Here is a 21,117-nt window from a genome sequence, read left to right on the forward strand (position 1 = left end):
GAGTGTACACTGGATCCACCTTCTGCTCCAGAACACTGATCTCAGACATTATGTTGTCAATCGCCCATTTGCACAATAGTGATAAGAGGAGATTCAGGTTTGCCTTTGGGGATAGATATAAGTAAAGAAAGCCTTAGTTTTAGGCAATGAAGGCTTTCAGCTGGTCACAGTAAAAATGTCAACACAAGTGCCTTGCATTGCCTTCAAACGAGGTCGGGATTGGGGAGATGGAGAATCTTTATTCCAGCCATCTATCTAGTCAATATAAAAAACGTACAACCTGTTACATAAAAACTATTTAATACTTGAACTATAATGACAATGAAAGTTGTAGACAAAAATGAGTATCCATATGAACCTCAAATTACCTATTTTATCATTTTGAATTTTATATTGCCCATGAAAATCATGAGGTACTATAATGAAAACTTCTACTTTGATGTAATCTTTTAACCAAATTAGGCCCTAACTCATTTATTCTCCTGAAAAAAAAAAAAAGTAAGATAATAGCTAAACAGCTTTAACCTAGCTTTAAGTTACTGGTTTCCTTGTGGAAATTGATAAAAAGTGTATCACACCAACCACCATGCAAGCCACTGGTCATATAAAGATAGTCTATATTTTTCAGTAAAAACCTTTAATACTAAAAACAGAAATGGATTTAACTATATCAAGTGAGGTTCTTACAGTGTTTCAAAGGTCTAGTTCCTATACAATCTATCCCTTTTGCATGCAACAATAATCAATGGAATCCTATTAAAAGCAGCTTTACTTTCAACAAAACAGAAAACAACCTAGTGAATGGGGGAAGATATTCACCAAAGATACCCCCAATAAGGGGTTAATATTCAAAATTTATAAAGAATTCACGTAAGTGAACACCAAAAAAACTAACAATCCAATTAAAAAATGGGCAGAGGACCTGAATAAAAATTTCTCTAAAGACGACATACAGATAGCCAAGAGACATATGAAAAGATGTTCAATGTCACCAATCATCAGAGAAATGCAAATTATATCACCTCACACCTGTCAGGATGGCCATCATCAGTAAACCACAAACAAGTGTTGGTAAGGATGTGGAGAGAAGGAAACCCTCATGCATGGTTGGTGGGACTGCAAATTGGTGCAGCCACTGTGGAAAAGAGTCTGGAAGTTCCTCAAAGAATTAAAAACAGAACTACCGTATGATCCATCAATTCCACTTCTGAGCATTTATCTGAAGGAATTCAAAACACTAATTCAGAAGAATATATGCACCCTCATGTTCACTGCAGCACTATTTACAATAGCCAAGATACGGAGGCAACCTAAATGCCCATCAATAAGACAACTGGATAAAGAAGTGGTGGCACATATATGCAATGGAATATTACTCAGCCATAAAAATTGAAATCTTACCCTTTTGTAAGGAGATGGGTAGACATAGAGGGTATTATTCTAAGTGAAATAAGAGAGAGAAAGAAAAATACTATATGATCTCACTTGTATGTACAATCTAAAAAACAAAACAAACAAAACGAGCTTTATTTAATAAGTGTACTACTTCAAGGACGGAAAACAATGAAGTTGATGAAGAAAGGTAGTACGATCAACAAATTCAATGCTATTTGGTGACTAAGGAAACATCCTCTAAGACAATGTAAGAACTTTCCTTAATAAAATTAAATGCATTCCTAATTTTACTATTTCTACTGAAAAATTTAGGCCATCTTTCTACAGTGTCTAGCATGATGTCTGGCATATCCATGGGTTAAGAGAATGAGTTATGTTTTCCTTGAACACTTAAGATTTAAAACATTTTAGCATTACTACTGTTTCTGTGAGTATTCAAAATAAATTTACAAATTAATTACTAGTGTAATGGGTATTGATTAATAAAAGAGACACTATGTTTTGTTACATGAGAATCACACCATCAAAGGTGTTCTGACATCTGCACAACTGTAACCATAACTTAGTTCAAAAGGGACTGCTCTGTTAATGTGGTTCACTGTTATTCAGTGGTTTATTGCAGAAATTGATCAGCAATCAGTAAAAACCACGAAAAGAGGATAGTCGGTCATACTTACCAACCTTAATAATGTGTCAAATAGCTTCAAATAAATTTGACTATTAGATTAATTCTTAGGTCCTAAAGGAAATTTTTACTAATGCAACCATATTCCAAAATACGTTAAAAATAAACATTTATCAAAATATTAGAATCTGGCTTATCTTAACTGAAGTATGCTGATTTTTAAATAAAAAAGTAAAACAATTTTCATGAAGACAACATAAAATTATTTAATCTCTGTGATTTTTCCTAATAGTGAAGAAAGTTAACTTTGGCTCCACATTAATAATCTGCTTCTGTTTTCTCATTCTACGGAATTGCTATTAATCCATTATCAATGACAGTTTATAAAGCACAGTGTTTTCCTTCTGCTTTCAATAAGATAGAGTACCTGTGACATTTCTCCAGTTATCATTTCATATCATGTCTGGCTCCTCACTGAGATCACCATGGTTCCATCTAGTTTTCTGTAGGCTTTGACTATTTCAAATTAAAAATCCCGGATATTAAAGTGGAACTCTCATCTCAAAGTGCTTCTGCATCACCAGGAAAGTCAAAAGTACACTGATCTCATGATTCCTTTAGCATTTTTGTAACTAAAACTGAGCCTCTCTACTACCAAAAGGATAAATAACATGGCCGTTTTAAAATGCACATTAGAGTTTGTGACGTGTGTGATAGAGATGGAGTTAACACTAAAGGTCTATGGAGTCAATGCAAAGGTTAAACCTGATTAATACAAGACAGGTATTTCGTACAACTGGCAGCGTCAAAATTACCTGAGAACACAGCCTCACCTCAGATGTGAAGCAGAAATTCTGGGGGTTCTCATACAAATATTGAAAGTTCTCATTCAGTAAACATACATTGAGTGTCTATGTTCTAATCACTTTAGGATATGAGTAAATGAGATTACGAAGACAGACAAGATAGAGCCCAGGTAATAGGCAACTCATTGTCTATAAGTTATATTTTCACCTGGAAGAACATACAGTATGTCTCCTGGGCTGGGATTTTCAGCTGAACTAAGAACATTTATTTTGCATAGTTTGGTTGAAAACAAAGTTAGAGGCAAATGATCCTATCATTTTTGACTAATCATCAGAGCCGGGTCCTGAATTTAACAAACGTGACTTTTTTTTTCTGATGTTCAGTCCTAAGTAAACTAAGGTGAAGGAAGCAGAGAGAGAGAGTGGCATTGGAGGAAAATGAAGAGATAGAGAAAAATCAACTTTTTTTTTTTAGCAGAATGACTGATAAGGTGCTAAAGAAACAAAATCATATGTAATATTTATTCTTCACTCATTTAACAAAATCCTGAATGTCCCTGAAGAGGAAACAAAACTAAGGCTGATAAAAGTGCTAGAGAATAAAAATTGTGGTACTAATATCACTCTAAATAAGCTAAAGGTTTCATTGATAAAGAAGTGGGAAGTCAGCTAGGGAGAAGGGAAATAACCCAGCCTGGTGATTATAACCCTTCAAGGCTGGCCTCATGGAGATCTGAATAATAGGAAGCTGCTTAACCTTTTCTCTATCTCAGCACTGTCAAAGAACACAGTATATTTTATTAAAATTATTTCAATAGACTGATTTTTGAAGCCTCCATGTCTGCTGAATTTTGTGTAATGGCAGCTTTCCATTTGGTGAGATTTAGCAATCAGATAATTAATGGGAAATCAAGAAATTATTTTTCTTTTAATATCAGATTTTATCAAAATAGAGACCAAATGTCTCTATTTTGATTATGAAATAATCAATTATGAAATAATGTTGCCTATGTCATTCTGAAAAAGTGATGGTAAAGAATTCATATATGTGAACTATTCTATTTTTCTTGCTCTATGAAATAAATTTACAAAATTCTCTATGTCAAGCAAATCAACTTACCTTCGAAGGTGGAGAAAAGCCGTGTAACACTGTTTACGGAACTCCTGGTACTGCTCACTCTGTGTGCCCCCCATTCCTTCTACCATTTCTTTATTCAGCTTCATTGGAGGAGGAAGAGGCTTCGGATCCCGACCCAAGATATATCCAAAGTCTATGTGGAAGAGTTTGCCTGCATGTTGATAAGAAACTCATTTGTTTCCAGAATCATCTTAAGGAACTGACAAGGGGATATGTCATACAACTAGCAAAACTGTTCTCTTTGTAAAGAATATTAGTTCAGCATGAAGTCTATTAAATGGTTTGATCCTCTAATGCCAGGTTTGAGAGTGGCCTTCAGAGCATATTTTTTAGTTTGTTTCAACCTACATTCATTCAGATGAAACTATGCTTAAAATCATCCCACAGTAATATTAATTTAAAATTTTAAATCCTACTTTTAGATCTGCACAATCAAAGACAGCCAAAGCCTGGACAAGGTATTAATATAAATAATATCTTACAAGAAATTTCTCATGCTAAAGTTTAAGCAAACTACCCTTCATATAGCAGAAGGCCATTTCTTTTAAGTATTCCTAAAAAGAATCCTCAACTTATCACTATTCTCTACCCCCACTCCTGGCCAAAAAAATCCCCCAAATTTTACATTATATTGTTAGCGTCATCTGAACCATTCCAACTAATGTGTCACTCATTAGATGCAGACTAAGAAACCAAGCACAGTATTCACATCTGCCTACAGTTGAATATAGCTTCAGTGCCCGTGAAGACAAACCCTGGAGCTGTCATCTAAACTCATAGACCAGGTATGTATGAATGTGATCATTCACATTAGAGAATGACTCACCATAGAATTCATAAAGCATCTTGTGATTTACAGGTAAGTATAAAGTAGGCATACATTTCAACACAAAAAGTAATTGCACATATCCTACAATTTAAGCTCCACCAAGGCAGAGCTTTATGTCTGTTTGTATGTTGCTGTTATCACCAGGCTCAAGATAGTTTCTGGCACACAGCAGGCAATCACTGTTGAATGGAGGAACAAATTCATTTAAAAAGCCACCCAAAACCTCCCTAGTGCAATCTGCCCACTCTCATTTATCTTGTAATACATTATGACCTGTTTTATTTGGAAACCTATCCTCACTCATGTATTTGGGAAGATTACATTTTTTTCTTTCTCATTAAAGGCACCAACCGAAACTTTCCTTCTTGAACTGCGCGTATTGAGATTTTGCACACTTCTGCCATCTTGCAAAGTATTTTTTATGTAATGACTGTAACCATTAAGATATTACCTTTACACCCTTCTATATGCTTTCTCTGAGCATTATTACTCTTTCTGTGAACTTTTTTACTCTGGTCACTGTTGGATATATAAAACAATGACAGGCACAGAACTGACTCTAGTTATAGCACTGAAGTCGCAAGTTAACAGTGATGCACTGGCAGGCACTCTGAGTAGTACAGCTGCCCTTCAGTACAACTAACACCTTCATGTCTCACATAGCCAGGAATGTGACCCTGAAAAAGTTGCTTAACCTTTCTAAACCTCACTTTCTAAACTGAAAAATAGGTTAATACTGATAATTACCACATAAGGCAGAATGAAAAGAGATAATACTTCTAATACTTAACATAGAACCTGGTACACAGTAAATACAGTAAATAAATGTTACCTGTCATTATTATTATTACCAAATAAGTTACAGATGAGTGAGTCAAGCAAAATAGCTAAAAAAAAAAAAAACTCATTTATAACAGGAATGGTTACCTCTATAGCTTTGCCCATTTTAATAGACTTTTCCCTAATTCAGAGGAAAAAAATCATTTTAATCTAAACACAAAACTTGAGATCAAGCTATTTAGTATCTAATGACCGAGTCTACTAAAGGTGATTATAAATGTTTATCTTAAAAAATTCAAATGTTACTTTTTTAAAAGTATTTAAATATACTGAATATTTGATATTTAAATGCCCCTTATGCCTGAGATATCAATGCCAATAATTAGTAAAATTAAATATTGAATGAATAAGCAATATTTTTTACAACTCTTTCAGGCATCTTAAAAAAAAACTAATACATTAAGTTAGAAATCTTATAAAACTCAGAAAATAAGAAAGAACTTAAAAAAGTCTGAATTTTAGGCAATAATGAAATTAAATTTTAAGTAAAATTCAAGATAGATACTGGGACTCTTTTCACATAATTATAAAGAAAACTAGACTGAAAATTATCTGGAGTTCACAGAAGTTATATTAAATTTGGGACATAGGGTTGATACATAAACAAAAACAACAGCTTACATATAAATGCTCATAAGAAGTGTTCAAAGGTTTTAACACTATCATCATTGGGCTGTAGAAAAAGTAGCCATTATCAGTTTAACTACCGCACTGAAAACCAGATTTATCCAAGTCATCTCCTTGTCTTTCTTTTTTTTAGCCTATACCAGGCTTAAAATGTTCTGTTCAAATAAGAGAACTGGTGAAAGTTTCATAAGAATTATTTTTTTTAGAAAATGGTTATATCTGTTATAGTAAATGACTAATGGAGAAAATAAGAAGAGATTACAATTAGACATAGATAGCAAGGAACCTATAGAGAAATGGAAAATTGTTTTGTACCCACCCCACCCCAAAAATAACCAAAGCAGTAACAGCTTCCTGCGCTCACCCCAGGGCTACTGTAATCGGCCGCACTTGGTAAGCAGTAATTAATGAAGCTCCTACCTCACCTGTTTCTATATACCTTAGCTAAGTTTATATCGAAATTATTTGTTCGCTAATCTGTTTTCCCCATGCTAAACTGTTCATGACCCATTAAGAGACTTACAATCAAGGATCTCATTTATTATTTTTGTTACAGTCCTGAAACCTACGCTCATCCCTAGCATACGGGAGTGCTCAGTGTGGCGATTCTGCATTTGTTTAACCAGTGGCATCTCCATTTTGTGTTTACAGCTTGGACAGACAGCATTGTTGATGCAAGAAATTTTCTTCTAGAAACCTGAACGTTCTTATAAGAAGTTTTGTTTAAAAATTTTATGTCTTCATGTCCATGAAGATCTACAATAAAAATAATAGAAGTGGAGTTGGGATCATCTGGATGCTACCTTACTACTAAGTAGCATCCTTTGATTTCAGTGTTTATTGACTAGGTTAGTATCAAACAGTGAGGCTACTTTAATTGTTGCAGGCTAATACCAGCAGAAGCAGAATGAGTTTTACCTTGAAATTACATGACAGCATCTTGAACAATGGAGGTTATGAAGTAGTTCAAGTAGAGAAAAGTTGTATACGAATATTCATGTGAGATATGATATGAACATCACTCTGAACTCAGACTCTCAGTATACTATCTGTACCATATTCACTGCAAGTGACAATTTAATTTCAGTATTACTTTTGCCTGTCACATTAATGTTGTTAGATTAATATATTGTAAGTTTTTAACATGATTTAGTTTATGTTTTTATTTTATAGTTATGTAAGAGTAGATACATAAAATTAATATCAAGTTTTATGTTGTACATATTTAAGACTGCAATATGTCAACACAGGGGGTTTCATTTCTATTTAAAACAGTTCTGTGTATTACCCATGATTGAAAAACACCTTTTCAGAATCCTAAAATAGGTTTCAGAGGTATTTGCACACAATGAAATCAATTTTTTTTTGGAAATCCACAGAGTTCACCAAATTCCCAAGTGAAGTCCATGATTCCAAAGATGAGAAACTAGTTTTAGAATAAGGAATTTGATAACTGTAGTACTCACTAAGAAAGCATAGTCCCCTAATCTCTTAAGGTTCAAGGGAACCTTAAGCTATCATTTATGCTATCATTAAATTTTCCAGGATTTGTTGAAAAGTCCAAGATCAACTTCTGATAAGGATTTCACTTCCTTCAACTAAATATGTATTTTCTATCCAACTAAGCTAAGAACTTCACTGTTGTTTTATTCTGATTCTGGAGTTCTCATTTCTACTTTGTTAGACAAACACCATTCTACTCTTCAAAAGGTAAAGAGATAAGAAACTTACATTACAGGTACAGATAAACTTTTCTTGGTTTTAATTATTTAAATGATGCTTTGTTTTGTTACCAGTGCAATTCCTAAAGATACTCAGCTCTTGAGCAGATAACCAGTCTAACCAATCTTTCATTCAAAACTGCCACCCTTAGTAAACCACGCTATCCTGGTATCAGATGATATCAGTCATCACACATGGTTTATTTAATGGACTCTGTGCTTTTAATAGGAAACCCAGCCCTACTTTTCATTTCATTACAGGCATCACTAGAATTCCAATGTCAGCTATGCATTGCTCCTTACAAATGAGCGTATTTCTATCCTTCTTATAAGAAACCTCAAAGAACAGGATTACTGCTTCATTATAAGATATAAAAGATTCAGTATCTAACAATTAAACCATTATTACGTTTTGTAAGTTCAAGAGTCATGTATTTTGAAAAAAGGCTATTAATGTTTTAAGAAAATTTATCCTCTTACATACCAAAGGGAATGGCTCTTTTAAGGGTAATATCTATAGATGAAACTTAAGGGTTTTAAAAACATACTTCATGAAATTTAAAAAAAAAAATTGTTTAAGAAATTCAGGAAGTGTGGTCTTTTTCAAATTTATTACCTTAAACAGTAAAGAGGTCAAGTGTACATAAAATAAACTGAATGTTGACTGTAATTATCTCCTTATGTCTCTGACTTGTAATAGAAAGGGAATAAAAAAGAGTTAATTAATTTTTCCTGTTATTTGCATAAGGGACATGAACTTATTTCTAAATTTGTAGTTCAAGGCATTTGTAGTTCTTGGATTAAAGAGAATAGATCTGGCTGAAATAATTTTTTATTTCCAGTTTGTCTATCTAATAATTAAATGTGGCCAATCTCAAAATTGTAAGTATTCCATTTTTCATAATTCTGCTCACTCCCTTTATATTTCTCTTTCCCCTAAAATTCAACCCTATTTTTTTGAAAATCCCACAAAATTCCCAAATTCAAAAATTCTTCCTGCCACTCTACTCCAGAGTAAGTTTTCTACTCTCTTCAACCTGACATGTTACAATTTTTCTACAAAATGTTTTTATTTCTTATGTAAATATTATCTCTTTCCTGTTGCCCTACTATGAAACCTGGAAACAAAGAAGGTGGCAAACTACTATTTATTGCTACAATGGAATCTAAATTTTTGGAATTAAAAATTCTCCCTGTATCTACACTCCTCAACACTTACTAGTTAATCCCTTATCATATACTTGGTTAGAGGTATTTCTCACTTATAGTTAAAAGCATAGTAAAGAAATATTTTTCAAAAATAATTTTTGCTATAGAATGATAAGACATACATAAGTACAGATTGGTACAGACATTCCAATTATCGCTTAATTTTTCATATAATTTATTATCATTTCACATTCAACTGTTAAGATGGCTAACTAATGAAAAGGGACAAACTATGTCTACTTAGACACTATACCTGATTATATAGCCTATTTCCATTCAAGAAAAACAAATTTTTAAATGTTATATATTTTCATTTTTTCTATGGTCATCAATGTCAATGAAGTCTTTTTTTCACCTGAAATACTCTTTTCTTCTAGAGAACTGTTTACTGTCTAAAGCAGAACTCTAACCCCTTAAAAATGAAAAACAATAGACTTCAATGAGCAATTCTAAAACATTTTGGTTTCAAAACCTTTTAAAAATGTTAATTAACTAAAACGAGTAAGTCAATAACATTTTAACATATTTTTTTTTATGAATAACTTTTCTAAAAAAATAATTTAGAGAGAATAGCCTTGTCTTATATTTTACTAATTTCTTTAATGTCTGACTTAACAGGAGACAACTGGACTCTCCTATTTGCTTCCTTTTTCAATCTATTATGATGATATTTTGATTGAAGTAAAAGCGATCCAGTCCCTAAATAGATAAGGATTTTAAAAAGAGAGAAGAATTTTAATAACCTTTTCAGATAGATATGGATACTTCCTTTGCAACTAAAACAAATTTTCAGGTCCTACCATACCTACTGAATCAGAAATTCTGAGCCTGAAGCTCAACAATCTGTATTTTAACTCACTATCTAGGTGATTTTGACACAAGCTAAAACAAGCTTCTGATCTACATAATGACTAATACAACCCTTAACTTCACTTAGGTTACTGCGGAAGGGACAGTGGTGAGATTAATCACTTAAAGGAATTAAAACTGATATTCAAGACTAATGGTTTCAGTTTCCCTGTGTTGTATACAACCTCATTACCTTAAAATTTAACACATTTTTTTTGTTCAAGGGGTCACTATGAAAATGTATTAACTTTTTAATAATCTGGTTTATGGTTATGCCAATTTATAGTTGAACTTTGAATAAAGTACATTAAAATTTAACCTCTCCCAAAATTATTCATTGCAAAGCAAAACAAACACAGTGTCTACCCAGCATTAAGGAACACATCACCCGATAAGAAAACTCACATAAAAATTTAATATTCAAATCTATAGTTTTATTCCAATGACTGAATTAGGCTTTGCTACATGAAAGATGATCCAAAAGGAGGTAGAGTGAATTCCCTCCACATTCTAACCGCAAATTAATCTAACAAGCCTACACATTAACTGTAAACTCATTGTTTATTTCAGCTTGTGGGGCTTTTACTAATATGTGTGTTTTTCTCCATTTGTATCACATACACACCCAACATCATCTTCATGATCCAGCCTGAGTAATTTCCTCAATGAAATAATTTCTAGCTCCGTAGGCACACAGAGCATAGCACTTTATTATTTTTACTACTTATGAGAAGAAACAATGTTCTTCTAAAATAAACTTTAAAAAAAAAAGGCACTTACAGCAACCATTAAATTTTCCTTATTATAAGGTTTCAGTAAACACAAGGAGACTGACTCCTTGATACTGAATATCCAAGAATCTTTCAAAATATCATATTTTAAATAATGTCTGAAAAGAAAACTATTCACATGAAAACAAGTCCTTCTCATTATTTAAACATCTTAAGTCATAATCAATAGACTAAAGAAGTTATTTATGGATAAAAAGGAAAGGTCTCATGTGCCTGGTTCTCTTTTATATATCAAATGAGAAAAACCAAACTGGTAAATAACAGTATGTCCATAATCTATAATAATAAAAGTTTAGACAGGAAACATATTTTCCTAGAAACTCTAATAATGGATAAAAATTACATTAAAAAAACCTAGTTCATTTACTCATTCTAAAAGTACTTACTAGGTGATTACTATTACATAAAATTTTTATATTTCTTTCTCTCATTTCCCAGAGAATAAACATACACATTAAGAAAATAAGTCTGCAGGTTGAGACTTTATAATATATTTAACCTACCAAACTTAATAACTTAAATACAAATAGCTGAAGATTCACTATTTGAACAATTAACTAAATGCTTTCCGTGTAAGATTTTGAACATCATAAACAAGTTATTCCTTGAGAAAAAAATAAAATATACTATATTTTTAAGGTGTCAAGGTTTACCTTAAAACACAAAACAGATAACATTTAATCAATGATCAAACTGACCACTTCTTTTATAAATTATAAATGTTCCTGGACTGCTAAAATAAAGAGCCACTCAAAAGAGAATTTAGAAGGCAGTAACTTTAAAAAGTTTGAACTTTTGGGTGGGGGAAAGGAATTTTTGAAATAAATTATTTTTTTATCTGTAAAATTATGATTCCAAGGACGTGGTTCCATAGTATAGTGGTTAGCACATCTGCTTTACACGCAGAAGGTCCTGGGTTCGTGCAGCAGTTGAGCCACGGTCCATAGTCTATGGCCATGACACCCTGAACAAGCCCAATGTCTGATCTTGGAAGCTAAGCAATGTCGGGCCTGGTTAGTACTTGGATGGGAGACCACCTAGGAAGACCAGGTGCTGTAGGCATAAATAATAATAAATAAGTAAATAAATAAATAAAATTATGATTCCAAATATCAGCTACATAAGTTAAATATGTAAGGCATTCTTATTTCCTGATGGTAAAACAAACAAAACCATAATAGCTACTAGCCCTTAAGAATTGTTTACTATGTGCTCAGCACCACAGAAAATTCTATTATGTATCTAATCCTCCTCTCATAACACCATCAGAAGAGAGGTTCTTTTATTATTTACACACTCAGAAAAAGAAACTGAGTCATAGATATAATAGATAAATTACTTAAAGTCATGCAGTGGTGGAGCGGCAATTTAAACTCAAAGGATTTGACTTGGGAGCCTGACATATTAACTTATATATGAGACTGCTCCTAAGAATTAAAAAAGAAAGTGAAGCAATTTCACATAAAATTCAAGAATGATAAAGATCAAGCTAGGAAATATATTAAAACTTTTTCCTAATTAAGGTAACAATAACTATTTGTCTTTACTTTGAGATTTCTGACAGAAGGCCCAAAGGGTACTCTGAAGTGCCAAAATAGACAAAAAAGCCACCTTTCCTCTCACTATACAAATGAGAAACTCCAGATTAAAAGGGCCATCCTTAGAACCTACAACTAACTTTCCAGATACTACAGACACTTACTCCTTAGTTTTCATGTGTGAACATTTTTTTAGGTTACATATTAATTTTATATGTTAATTCTATTGTAAAGTCTGTATGCCATAAACAATAAACAAGTTTTTCAGTTATGCTGGTCCTTTATTTCACAAAAATAAACCTAAAAACAAAAATAAACCTTTCTCCAAAGATTTGGGATAAACCCAAATCATGTTTCTTTTAAGTACTGCTACAAATGATACTCTGAAGAAACTTAAAGCTTCCTCAAAGGACACCAACTTTGAAAAAAAAATCATTTTTTTATCACATATCACAGCTTAAATTTTATAATTTCTTGCTCAAATAATGCTATATTAATGCAGCAATAAATGAAACATCATTTACTCTAAATGTGCTTCAAGAAAACAATGTTTTAATTGACCACATGACAAAACACTGACAAAGGAACTTAGTTTTACATTTATGATGGAAACACAGCGCCCTCTGCTGTACAAGCTGACGAAACTTCAGCCAAGCTTAAAGTATCCAAAACTTTTAATGAAATATGGGCACAATTTCTTGGTAATCTGTAACTGAGACTCGTATTTTACATTTTTACACATTGTCATTGTATATATTTTGAAATCCTCTATATGTGAAGTATTTCCCTCCACACACTCCTACTAAATTTCTCAGTCTGATCCTTTTCTATCTCATCTATATTTGCAAGGTGGAACAATGTATTGGGGGTAAGTCCCCAAAGGACTCCAGTGAAATGAAATCCGGGGCCTCCTTTCTCTTTGTTCCACCTCTCATTCCAGAGAACTGGACACAGATGAATCCGTGGAACTCTGATTACAATTCCAAACCACTTTCGTCCAAAGCTGAGTCATAAGCTTTGAATCTGCTCAAATCGGGAAATGAAAAGAACAGAAGACAAAAGGTATTGTAGTTTGAAGAATAGGAAAAATGTTACTTTTCATTTTAAAAAAATGTTTCATTAACACTGAGAGACTATATAGTTACATGAGAGCCTAAAGTTCTAAATTTTTAATATGTCTGTATTGAAGGTATAACTAACCCAAAATATACAATGAAAGATGCATCATGATATTCAAGCACTGAAATGTATTTCCTGCAATGAACCACATTAAAAATTCACTGTGAACATATAATAGTTGCCTAAACTATACAAAATCTATTTACAACACATATGTGATTGATATAACTTGAAACAGCCTTGAAATACATGGACTGTTGGTAAAAGATGACTAAAGACACAAAATATTTTTAAATAAATCATTATAAGTTTTCAAAAGTTGAAAATGCATTATACTTCCATTTACCTTGACATAATTAGATCTTCCTTATATAATCTAATTTCATTCAAATTAAACCTGAACATTGAAAATAATTATCCTAGTGAGTAGGACTTAAAATGCTAGCTATATGATATAGTTATGATGAAACTTTAAGAAAAAAATAACTCAAAGAAATGCTGTTTTAAAAGAAGAGAATATGTCTCTTATCTAGCACATTTTAAGGTGTTTTGTTTTTAAAGGCAACTTTGGAGCACCCTCTAGTGGAAAACTGGTAACAAGAAACTTAAAGCTTCTATTTCTGTAATTTTATAATTAAATTTCCATAAAACAAGTTAACTGTGACCTGGGCCAAAAAAATATATTAGGTAGACTACTCTTTCCAAATCTTACTCTTAAAATATCCCCATCAACACACACACACACACAGAACAGCTCTCAAAGTCCAACAGAAAAAGGTCTATTATTTATCAATTTCCAAAAGAAAATGCAAGTAAGATCTGTGAATATAGCATCATAGGATCTATATGTTAAAGATCCTACTGTGGCCATAACAGTATTAAATCATAAAAACAAATGGAATAACTTTGATAGTTCAACTGATACATGCGGTTTAAAAATTCAACCAAAAAGAGATCTGAGAAAAAACAGAGAAAAATTTCTTTAAAATTAATTCTCTCCAAACACATTATAATGTTTTATAAATATCCTTTTGCTAAACTAGCAAATTAGGTAAGAACCTCCCGGACAATCAGATTACATTCCTCTGGTCATGGTTATTAAAGGGACTGCCTGGCCTTGACATAGATGTGGTTTCCATATGGAAATTCTACTACATATAATTTTTCAGATTAGTAATTTAAAATTAAATGGATGAAATTCCAGATTATGTGAGTTAACAGAATTATTCTATTAATAATTAGACTACATATAATGTATTCGTTAAAGTCTTAATATCACATTTTGGAGGAATACTAACAAAACAAAATGTCCTTACCTGGGAGACCATTTTAAAAAATAATTTAAAATCTGTTTTCTAAGGAAGGATAAAAAAACTTGAATTATTTAGCCGATGGAAAAAAGGCTACATAAAGGAGCAGATATACTGATTCATTCATTAATTCGACATTGATCTAATGAACACTTTGGCTAGGTGGTGGCAAGGTCCTGCTCTCATGGATCCTGAATCCTACACGAGAAAAGATGCTGATAGGAGATCAATGAGCTCCATGAGAGTCAGAATTTCTGTCTGTTCTATTCACTCTGGTATCCCTAGCACCTGACAGACACATAGTAGGTGCTAAATAAGTATTTATTGAATTATATACAAAAGATAACTTCAGATAGTGATAAGTAGTATAAAGAATAATAGAGAGTCATGGGGAAGGGTGGGGTGGCAAGTATATGTTATTTTAGATCAGAGAATTAGAAGAGGCTTCTCTAGGAAATGCCATTAGAACTTAGACTTAATAACCAAAGTCAGACTTGCAAAGATCTAAAAGAAGAGATTTCCAGGAAGAGGAAACAAGGGCACTGGCCTGAGGCAAGAGTGGTTTGACATTTAAACAGACTGGTCAGTGTGGGCAAGCCACCACCTCCATAGTGAAGAGTCAGATTTCATTCAAATACTTTGGGCCAAAGATATTGGTGGTTTCAAATGGGGTCAAAGCAGTGGAAATGAAGAGAAAATGTAACTTCTTGATCTGTTTTAGAGGTGAGGAATAGACATGATTAGGTGATAAGTTCAATATGTGAGAGGAGGCCAAGAGTAGTTTTAAAAATGATTCTTTAGTTTGGTGCTTAAACAAGTGGGTAGATAAGGCTATTTACTGAGGTGGAAAAATGAAATGATGAGCAGGTTTTAGGCAGGTAGTGGAGGAAGGAAAAAACTTTTAGAACTAGCCATATCATTAGGAGTTTAAGTAAGCAGCTGCATATTGCAGTTTGAAGCTAGTAAAATGGATTGAGGTGGGAGCTATATGTTTGGCACTTGTTTTCACAGATGATGCTTAAAGTCATGGGGACAAAGAATTATCAAGAAGAAGGGGGAAGATAATGATTATTCTATGGAAAAGCAAAGAATTAAAGAGAGAGGTTAAAGTGAGTTAAATTTGATAAGAGTTAATGAGAGACAACATTCTAACATTCTAACTAGAGCTGTACAGTAAGAGACTGGACTGCTTGCATACATTATGGACTTGCCACCAAAGTAGGGCTAGATGACCATTTGGAGGATTACTACTAAAGTGATTCTTACAAGGGAGAGGAGTTTCCCCTAGATATTCTTCAAAGGTACTATTTAAAGGGACTTTTAAGACTCTGTGATTTATTTTGTTATTAAATAGATTCCAAGGTAAAAAAAACACCAGCATATTAGATGTATATCTACTAGTGGCCATTATGTATTACCTGTTTTTGTCAGCAAAAGGTTATCCAGGTGCCGGTCTCCAACTCCAAGTATATATGTAATCACACAATATCCAGCTATAATAACGATTCAAAAAAAAATTGAGAAAAACACAAGCAAACTAAGTTATTCATAGCACTGAATATAAAAGCAGTTTGTGCTACTTTAATTTCAATTTGCTTACTAGTTTTTGATTTCTTACTTAAATTCTGAAATTAATTCTATAATATTCTTTGACTCTATGAAGAGTTTATCACCTAAAACTCAAGAAGTTATTTGCAACAAAAAAATATTGTGTAGAAAGTTGCTAAATGATAAAAGTCATTTGTATTAAAGTTAAATCAGGTTTCAGGAACCTTAATCATAACGAGTCTACCACTTCTCCTTTCAAACTGAACTCATGTTAAAGATGACAGTGAAAAAGAAGTGTCTACAGAAATACACAAAATGAAGCCAACCATCCCCCAACTGTGTCTATAAGATAACAAAGTAAATACCTTTAGAGAAACAAATACTGAAGTGCCAGCAGGTAGAAAAACAAATGAATTCACTTGAGTGAAAAAGACATTTATGAAGTTCACACCATAATCTTCTAAAGTTAAGAAATATTATATGACCAGGGCTAGGGGTAGAGTCGTTGGTTCTAGCTTTATTGTCTTTTATCCTTCTCTTTTAAAAAGTCTGGAAACTTGGCATGTGTTCAAAATGCTAAAACAAAATGTGAAGCTTATTTTTTTCTTCGCTACTTCTCTCATTAGTAACCTGACAACAAAAAACTGGCAAACACACATGATTATACTAATATTTACAAAAACATGTTTATTTTAGCTAATATGCAGAAAAAAGACTGGACCACCTATTAATGACCAAATTAATCCTGTCAAAATTCAATAAATATTAAAGTTCACTTGAATCAGGCTCTGAAGGCCTTTCCAGAAGTCCAGAAGTGATTTAAACAATGATGTAACCATTGGACTAATCTTTAATTATTAAGTAATAATAATTACAGTTACAATTTATTGTAACTGTAATTATTATTAAGGCTAGGCTCTTAGCAAGGTGCATTACTTTCGTCATCTCTAACCCCTTTAAATATAACCATCCTCCAAATGGAAAACCTCAGGCTCTAGGAGTTAATGGGATTGTCCAAGGTCAGCAGGTGGGATCTGAATTTAAATTTGACTCTGAAGTCCTTGCTCATGCTGTTTTTGCACTGTGTAACTACTCTTGCCCAAAGTGACTATTTTGATAAGTGTAACACTCAACAAGCTGTTTAAGCTAAAGTATATTTGTTTAGAATAAATAACCATATTCTAATTATAGATAACACTCACTATCATTCAAAAAAATGCTTCTAATCATATTACTTACTCTACTAACAATTTTTACTTAACGATAACAAATCAGTTACAGTTCACTGTAAACATTATCAGTGATTCTCAAAATATAGTCTGTAGTATGAAAGGGACTAATAATTTGCCTACACAATATCCTCTCTATGCTTCTTCCTTAAAACAAAACCAAACTGGGATTTATGGAGAAAGACTGTGCCTAGATAAAGACTACACTGCCCAGTTCACTTGCCTGTATCCATAACACATTGGTCTTGTAATTAATATGTGAGCAGGGTTTTCAATTTTTCGTCAATATTTATAGGTTATGTATGTATACATATATTTCAAATATTAATAGTAAAAATTCCTTTATTAAATAGATTTATGATGTAAAAAGGTCTATAGTAACTATATGAATTGAAAGTCAAGTAAAAAAACATACAAGATAACTTTTTTGGGGCATGCAAAATATCTCATTTAATATGGTACTAAGAACTAGATGTGCTGAGTTAAAGATGGCCACATATTTTTTAATACTCTTACTATTCAATATGGGAACTATATCCCTTTCCCTTCGGTCCAGGCAAAGCCTAGGACTGCTTTAACCAACAGAATCTGACAGAAATGACAAAGTACCAGCTTGCCAGTCCTCGCCTTCAGAAACCAAGTTTCCATCTCTTGTCTCCTAGAATACTTCCTCTTGAAACCCAGCAGCTATGAGAAGCCCAAGCCTCAGAGAGGCCATGCATACACAGGTGATAGAATTGACAAGCCTAGCTGAAAAACAATATAAACTGCCTGTCATATGAGTGATCTATCACCTACTCGAGTCTTTATATGATATGTAATTTCTTTCAGATTATAAAAAACACAGACTTGAGATCTGAGAAAAATGGGAAAGAAAAAAAAAAGGGGGGGAAGGAAGAAATGAAAGCAGGAAGGGAGGGAGGGAGAGGAGAGAAAAATAGAGTGAGAAGCAAGGGGGAAGAGTAAGAGAAGGGAAACAAATTCTCTCGAATGTTTCCATTTTTCTTAGTCTTTAAATACACTACATGTGATCATTTCTAGGGGAAAGTTACATGTAACATGTTATATTTCTCCAGTGAACATGAGAATTAAAAACATAAAGGATTCCAATAAATATACATACATTTTATTTCAGTGTTTGTAAATTTCCAAAGAATATATTTTATTTATACTTCTCAGCCAAAAATGTATCATCAAATGTAAATTTGGGAATAAATTTTGGGGTTCAAAATAATCTGGAATACCACTTCACAGGAGCACTGTGAAAAATTTTTAAATGCCATGTACAACAAAGCAATTTATGAAATGATATAAAAGTTTAAATGTAGTTGTTATATGTCTAGAAAACCCTCTGCTTGCTCCCATCTTTGATTGCTCAAGTACAAGTAAAAATACGGACATAAACAGAAATAAACATTTATATAAAACAGGAGTAGCACATGCCATGTAGCATTCAGGGCTTAATTCCAATGTCAACTCATTTATTAACTCTCTCTTAAACAGTCTACTTATTTAAAAAACCTTAAAAATAAAAAAAATAATTCTCAAGACTATAAACTTCATGAGGACAAGCATAAAAGGTTAAAATATCAGAATTAATCTCTATAGAATGCTGCTACTCACTTCTTTCCAGGAAAAGACAATAAGTACTAATCTAAAATACTATGAGGGACCTTCACAACAAAACACTGTTGTCTTAGCTCTTGAGATTTATTTAAAGCATAAATATTGCTGACTGAGACTTCTCCTGCAGTCTAATTAATTGCAGTTACTCAAACACAGGGAAAACCTAGGGGAAAATTAACAGCTTCTAGGAAGAGATAACTTTTAATTATAATAGTTAAGTGACTGCAAAGATACATATATTTAAGACTAAACAGAATTTATACAACATTACTATTATATCAAAGCATTAATGACTTGTTTTATCAACATTTTATATATTTTCATCTTCCTGTAGAGCATTTAAGTTTATTATAATTTAAATGCTTATGGCCCCCCAATATCCACATGCTGGAATCCTAATGCCCAATGTGATGGTTCTAGAAGGTAAGACTTTTGGGAGGTGATTAGGTAATGAGCCCCTTTCTCCACCATATGAAGATAAGAAAAGAAGTCTTTGACCCAAAGAAGACCCTCAACTGACCATGCTGGTACCCTGATCTCAGACTTCTAGCCTTCAAAACTGTGAGAAATACATTTCTGTTATTTATAAGCCATCCGTCTCTGGCATTTTGTTATAGCATATAGCAGCCCAAAGGGACTAAGACAAAAATCTTACCATGTTCTAAATGTGTATGAACATGGCACATATCAGAATATCCTGTTTTCCTTTATTCAAACATGTCAATGCAAACTAATAGTTTGAAAAACTTACCACAGCTTTTAACATAAGTGTCCATAACCTCAGCACTGATCCCATATGGCCCATTCTCACTCGGTGCATATTTTCTAAAAAAGTTCTGAAACGATATTATTTATGTATTTACAAATTCAATACAATCCTTAAATACAATGGGCATTTTGAAATTGTAAATAATGACCCTAAGTGTCTGAGCTAAAATTTGGTCAGTAATTATAAAATGTGTATATTAGAAAGCATATTCCTCAAGAATTGGTCTATTATTATGCCTGCTAAGACAAACATATAAACATCCACATATAAATATATATACACACATACTGCTACTTCTATATCATAGGGAAAACATAAAATAAAATAAATTTACTGCTATATCTCTATTCTTAATATATCACTTTGTTTCATCTTTTTTCTGAAAGTGAACAGGAGTTTTTTTGTGTATTTTTTTTTAGTTACAGTTGGCTCTCCCTATCTTCGGGTTCTACAACAGTGGATTCAACCAACTGCAGACTGAAAATATTTAAGGAAAAAATGTTCCATTGTTGCTAATGTGTACTATGTAGTTAAGGCTAATATGGTTCCATGTGTACTGAACATGTATAGATTTTTTTTTTCCTTGTCCTTAGTCCCTAAAAAATACAGGATAACAACTATTTAGGTATTACAAGAACGAAGAAAATGCAAACTAAAATAACAATAAAATACCAAAATTTAGAAGTTTGACAATACCAAGAACAGGCAAAGATATGTAGCAAAGAGAAACACGACAGGTGCCAACTATTTTCAAAAACAATTTTTAATTATCTACTAAAGTTAAGGATAAAATAACCTATGACCCAGCTAAACTATATACACAGATCAGACAGACACGGAACCAAGAATCATCATACAAACTGTCATCACTTCACAAAAGGATAATTGTACAGAGCAACACAATAACTGATAACTTTATCGAATAATTAGAACCTGGGTTAAGGCTCTGCATGCATTTTATGTCATCTTTAGAACAATCCTAGTGCTAGATACTATAAATTATGACTCAAATTTTACAGATGAAAACCTGAGGCATGAACAGTTATTAAAGGGTCCCCAAGACCTTCAACAGGTTTCATTTGTTAGATGGAGTCACAGATTCAACATACAATTGTAGCACAACTAAGGTTTATTACAGCAATAGCCAC

General features: G+C 32.6%; 1 protein-coding gene and 1 pseudogene across 1 annotated transcript in view; one reads left to right on the plus strand and one right to left on the minus strand.

Annotated features, from left to right (window-relative positions):
* The window catches only part of PIK3C3 (phosphatidylinositol 3-kinase catalytic subunit type 3), a 123,981-nt gene that overhangs the window by 18,978 nt on the left and 83,886 nt on the right, over nt 1-21,117 (minus strand). The window contains exons 21-23 of the mRNA XM_015595640.2: nt 19,952-20,036; nt 16,216-16,290; nt 3,947-4,115 (exon numbers count right to left, since the gene is read on the minus strand). Coding sequence (XP_015451126.1) covers nt 3,947-4,115; nt 16,216-16,290; nt 19,952-20,036 — 329 coding nt within the window. The remainder of the gene's footprint in view (nt 1-3,946; nt 4,116-16,215; nt 16,291-19,951; nt 20,037-21,117) is intronic.
* Nucleotides 11,777-11,892, plus strand: LOC112469458 (annotated as a pseudogene).

The sequence above is a fragment of the Pteropus alecto genome, unplaced genomic scaffold (assembly GCF_000325575.1).
Source record: "Pteropus alecto unplaced genomic scaffold, ASM32557v1 scaffold146, whole genome shotgun sequence".
In the NCBI taxonomy this organism is placed as follows: domain Eukaryota; kingdom Metazoa; phylum Chordata; class Mammalia; order Chiroptera; family Pteropodidae; genus Pteropus; species Pteropus alecto.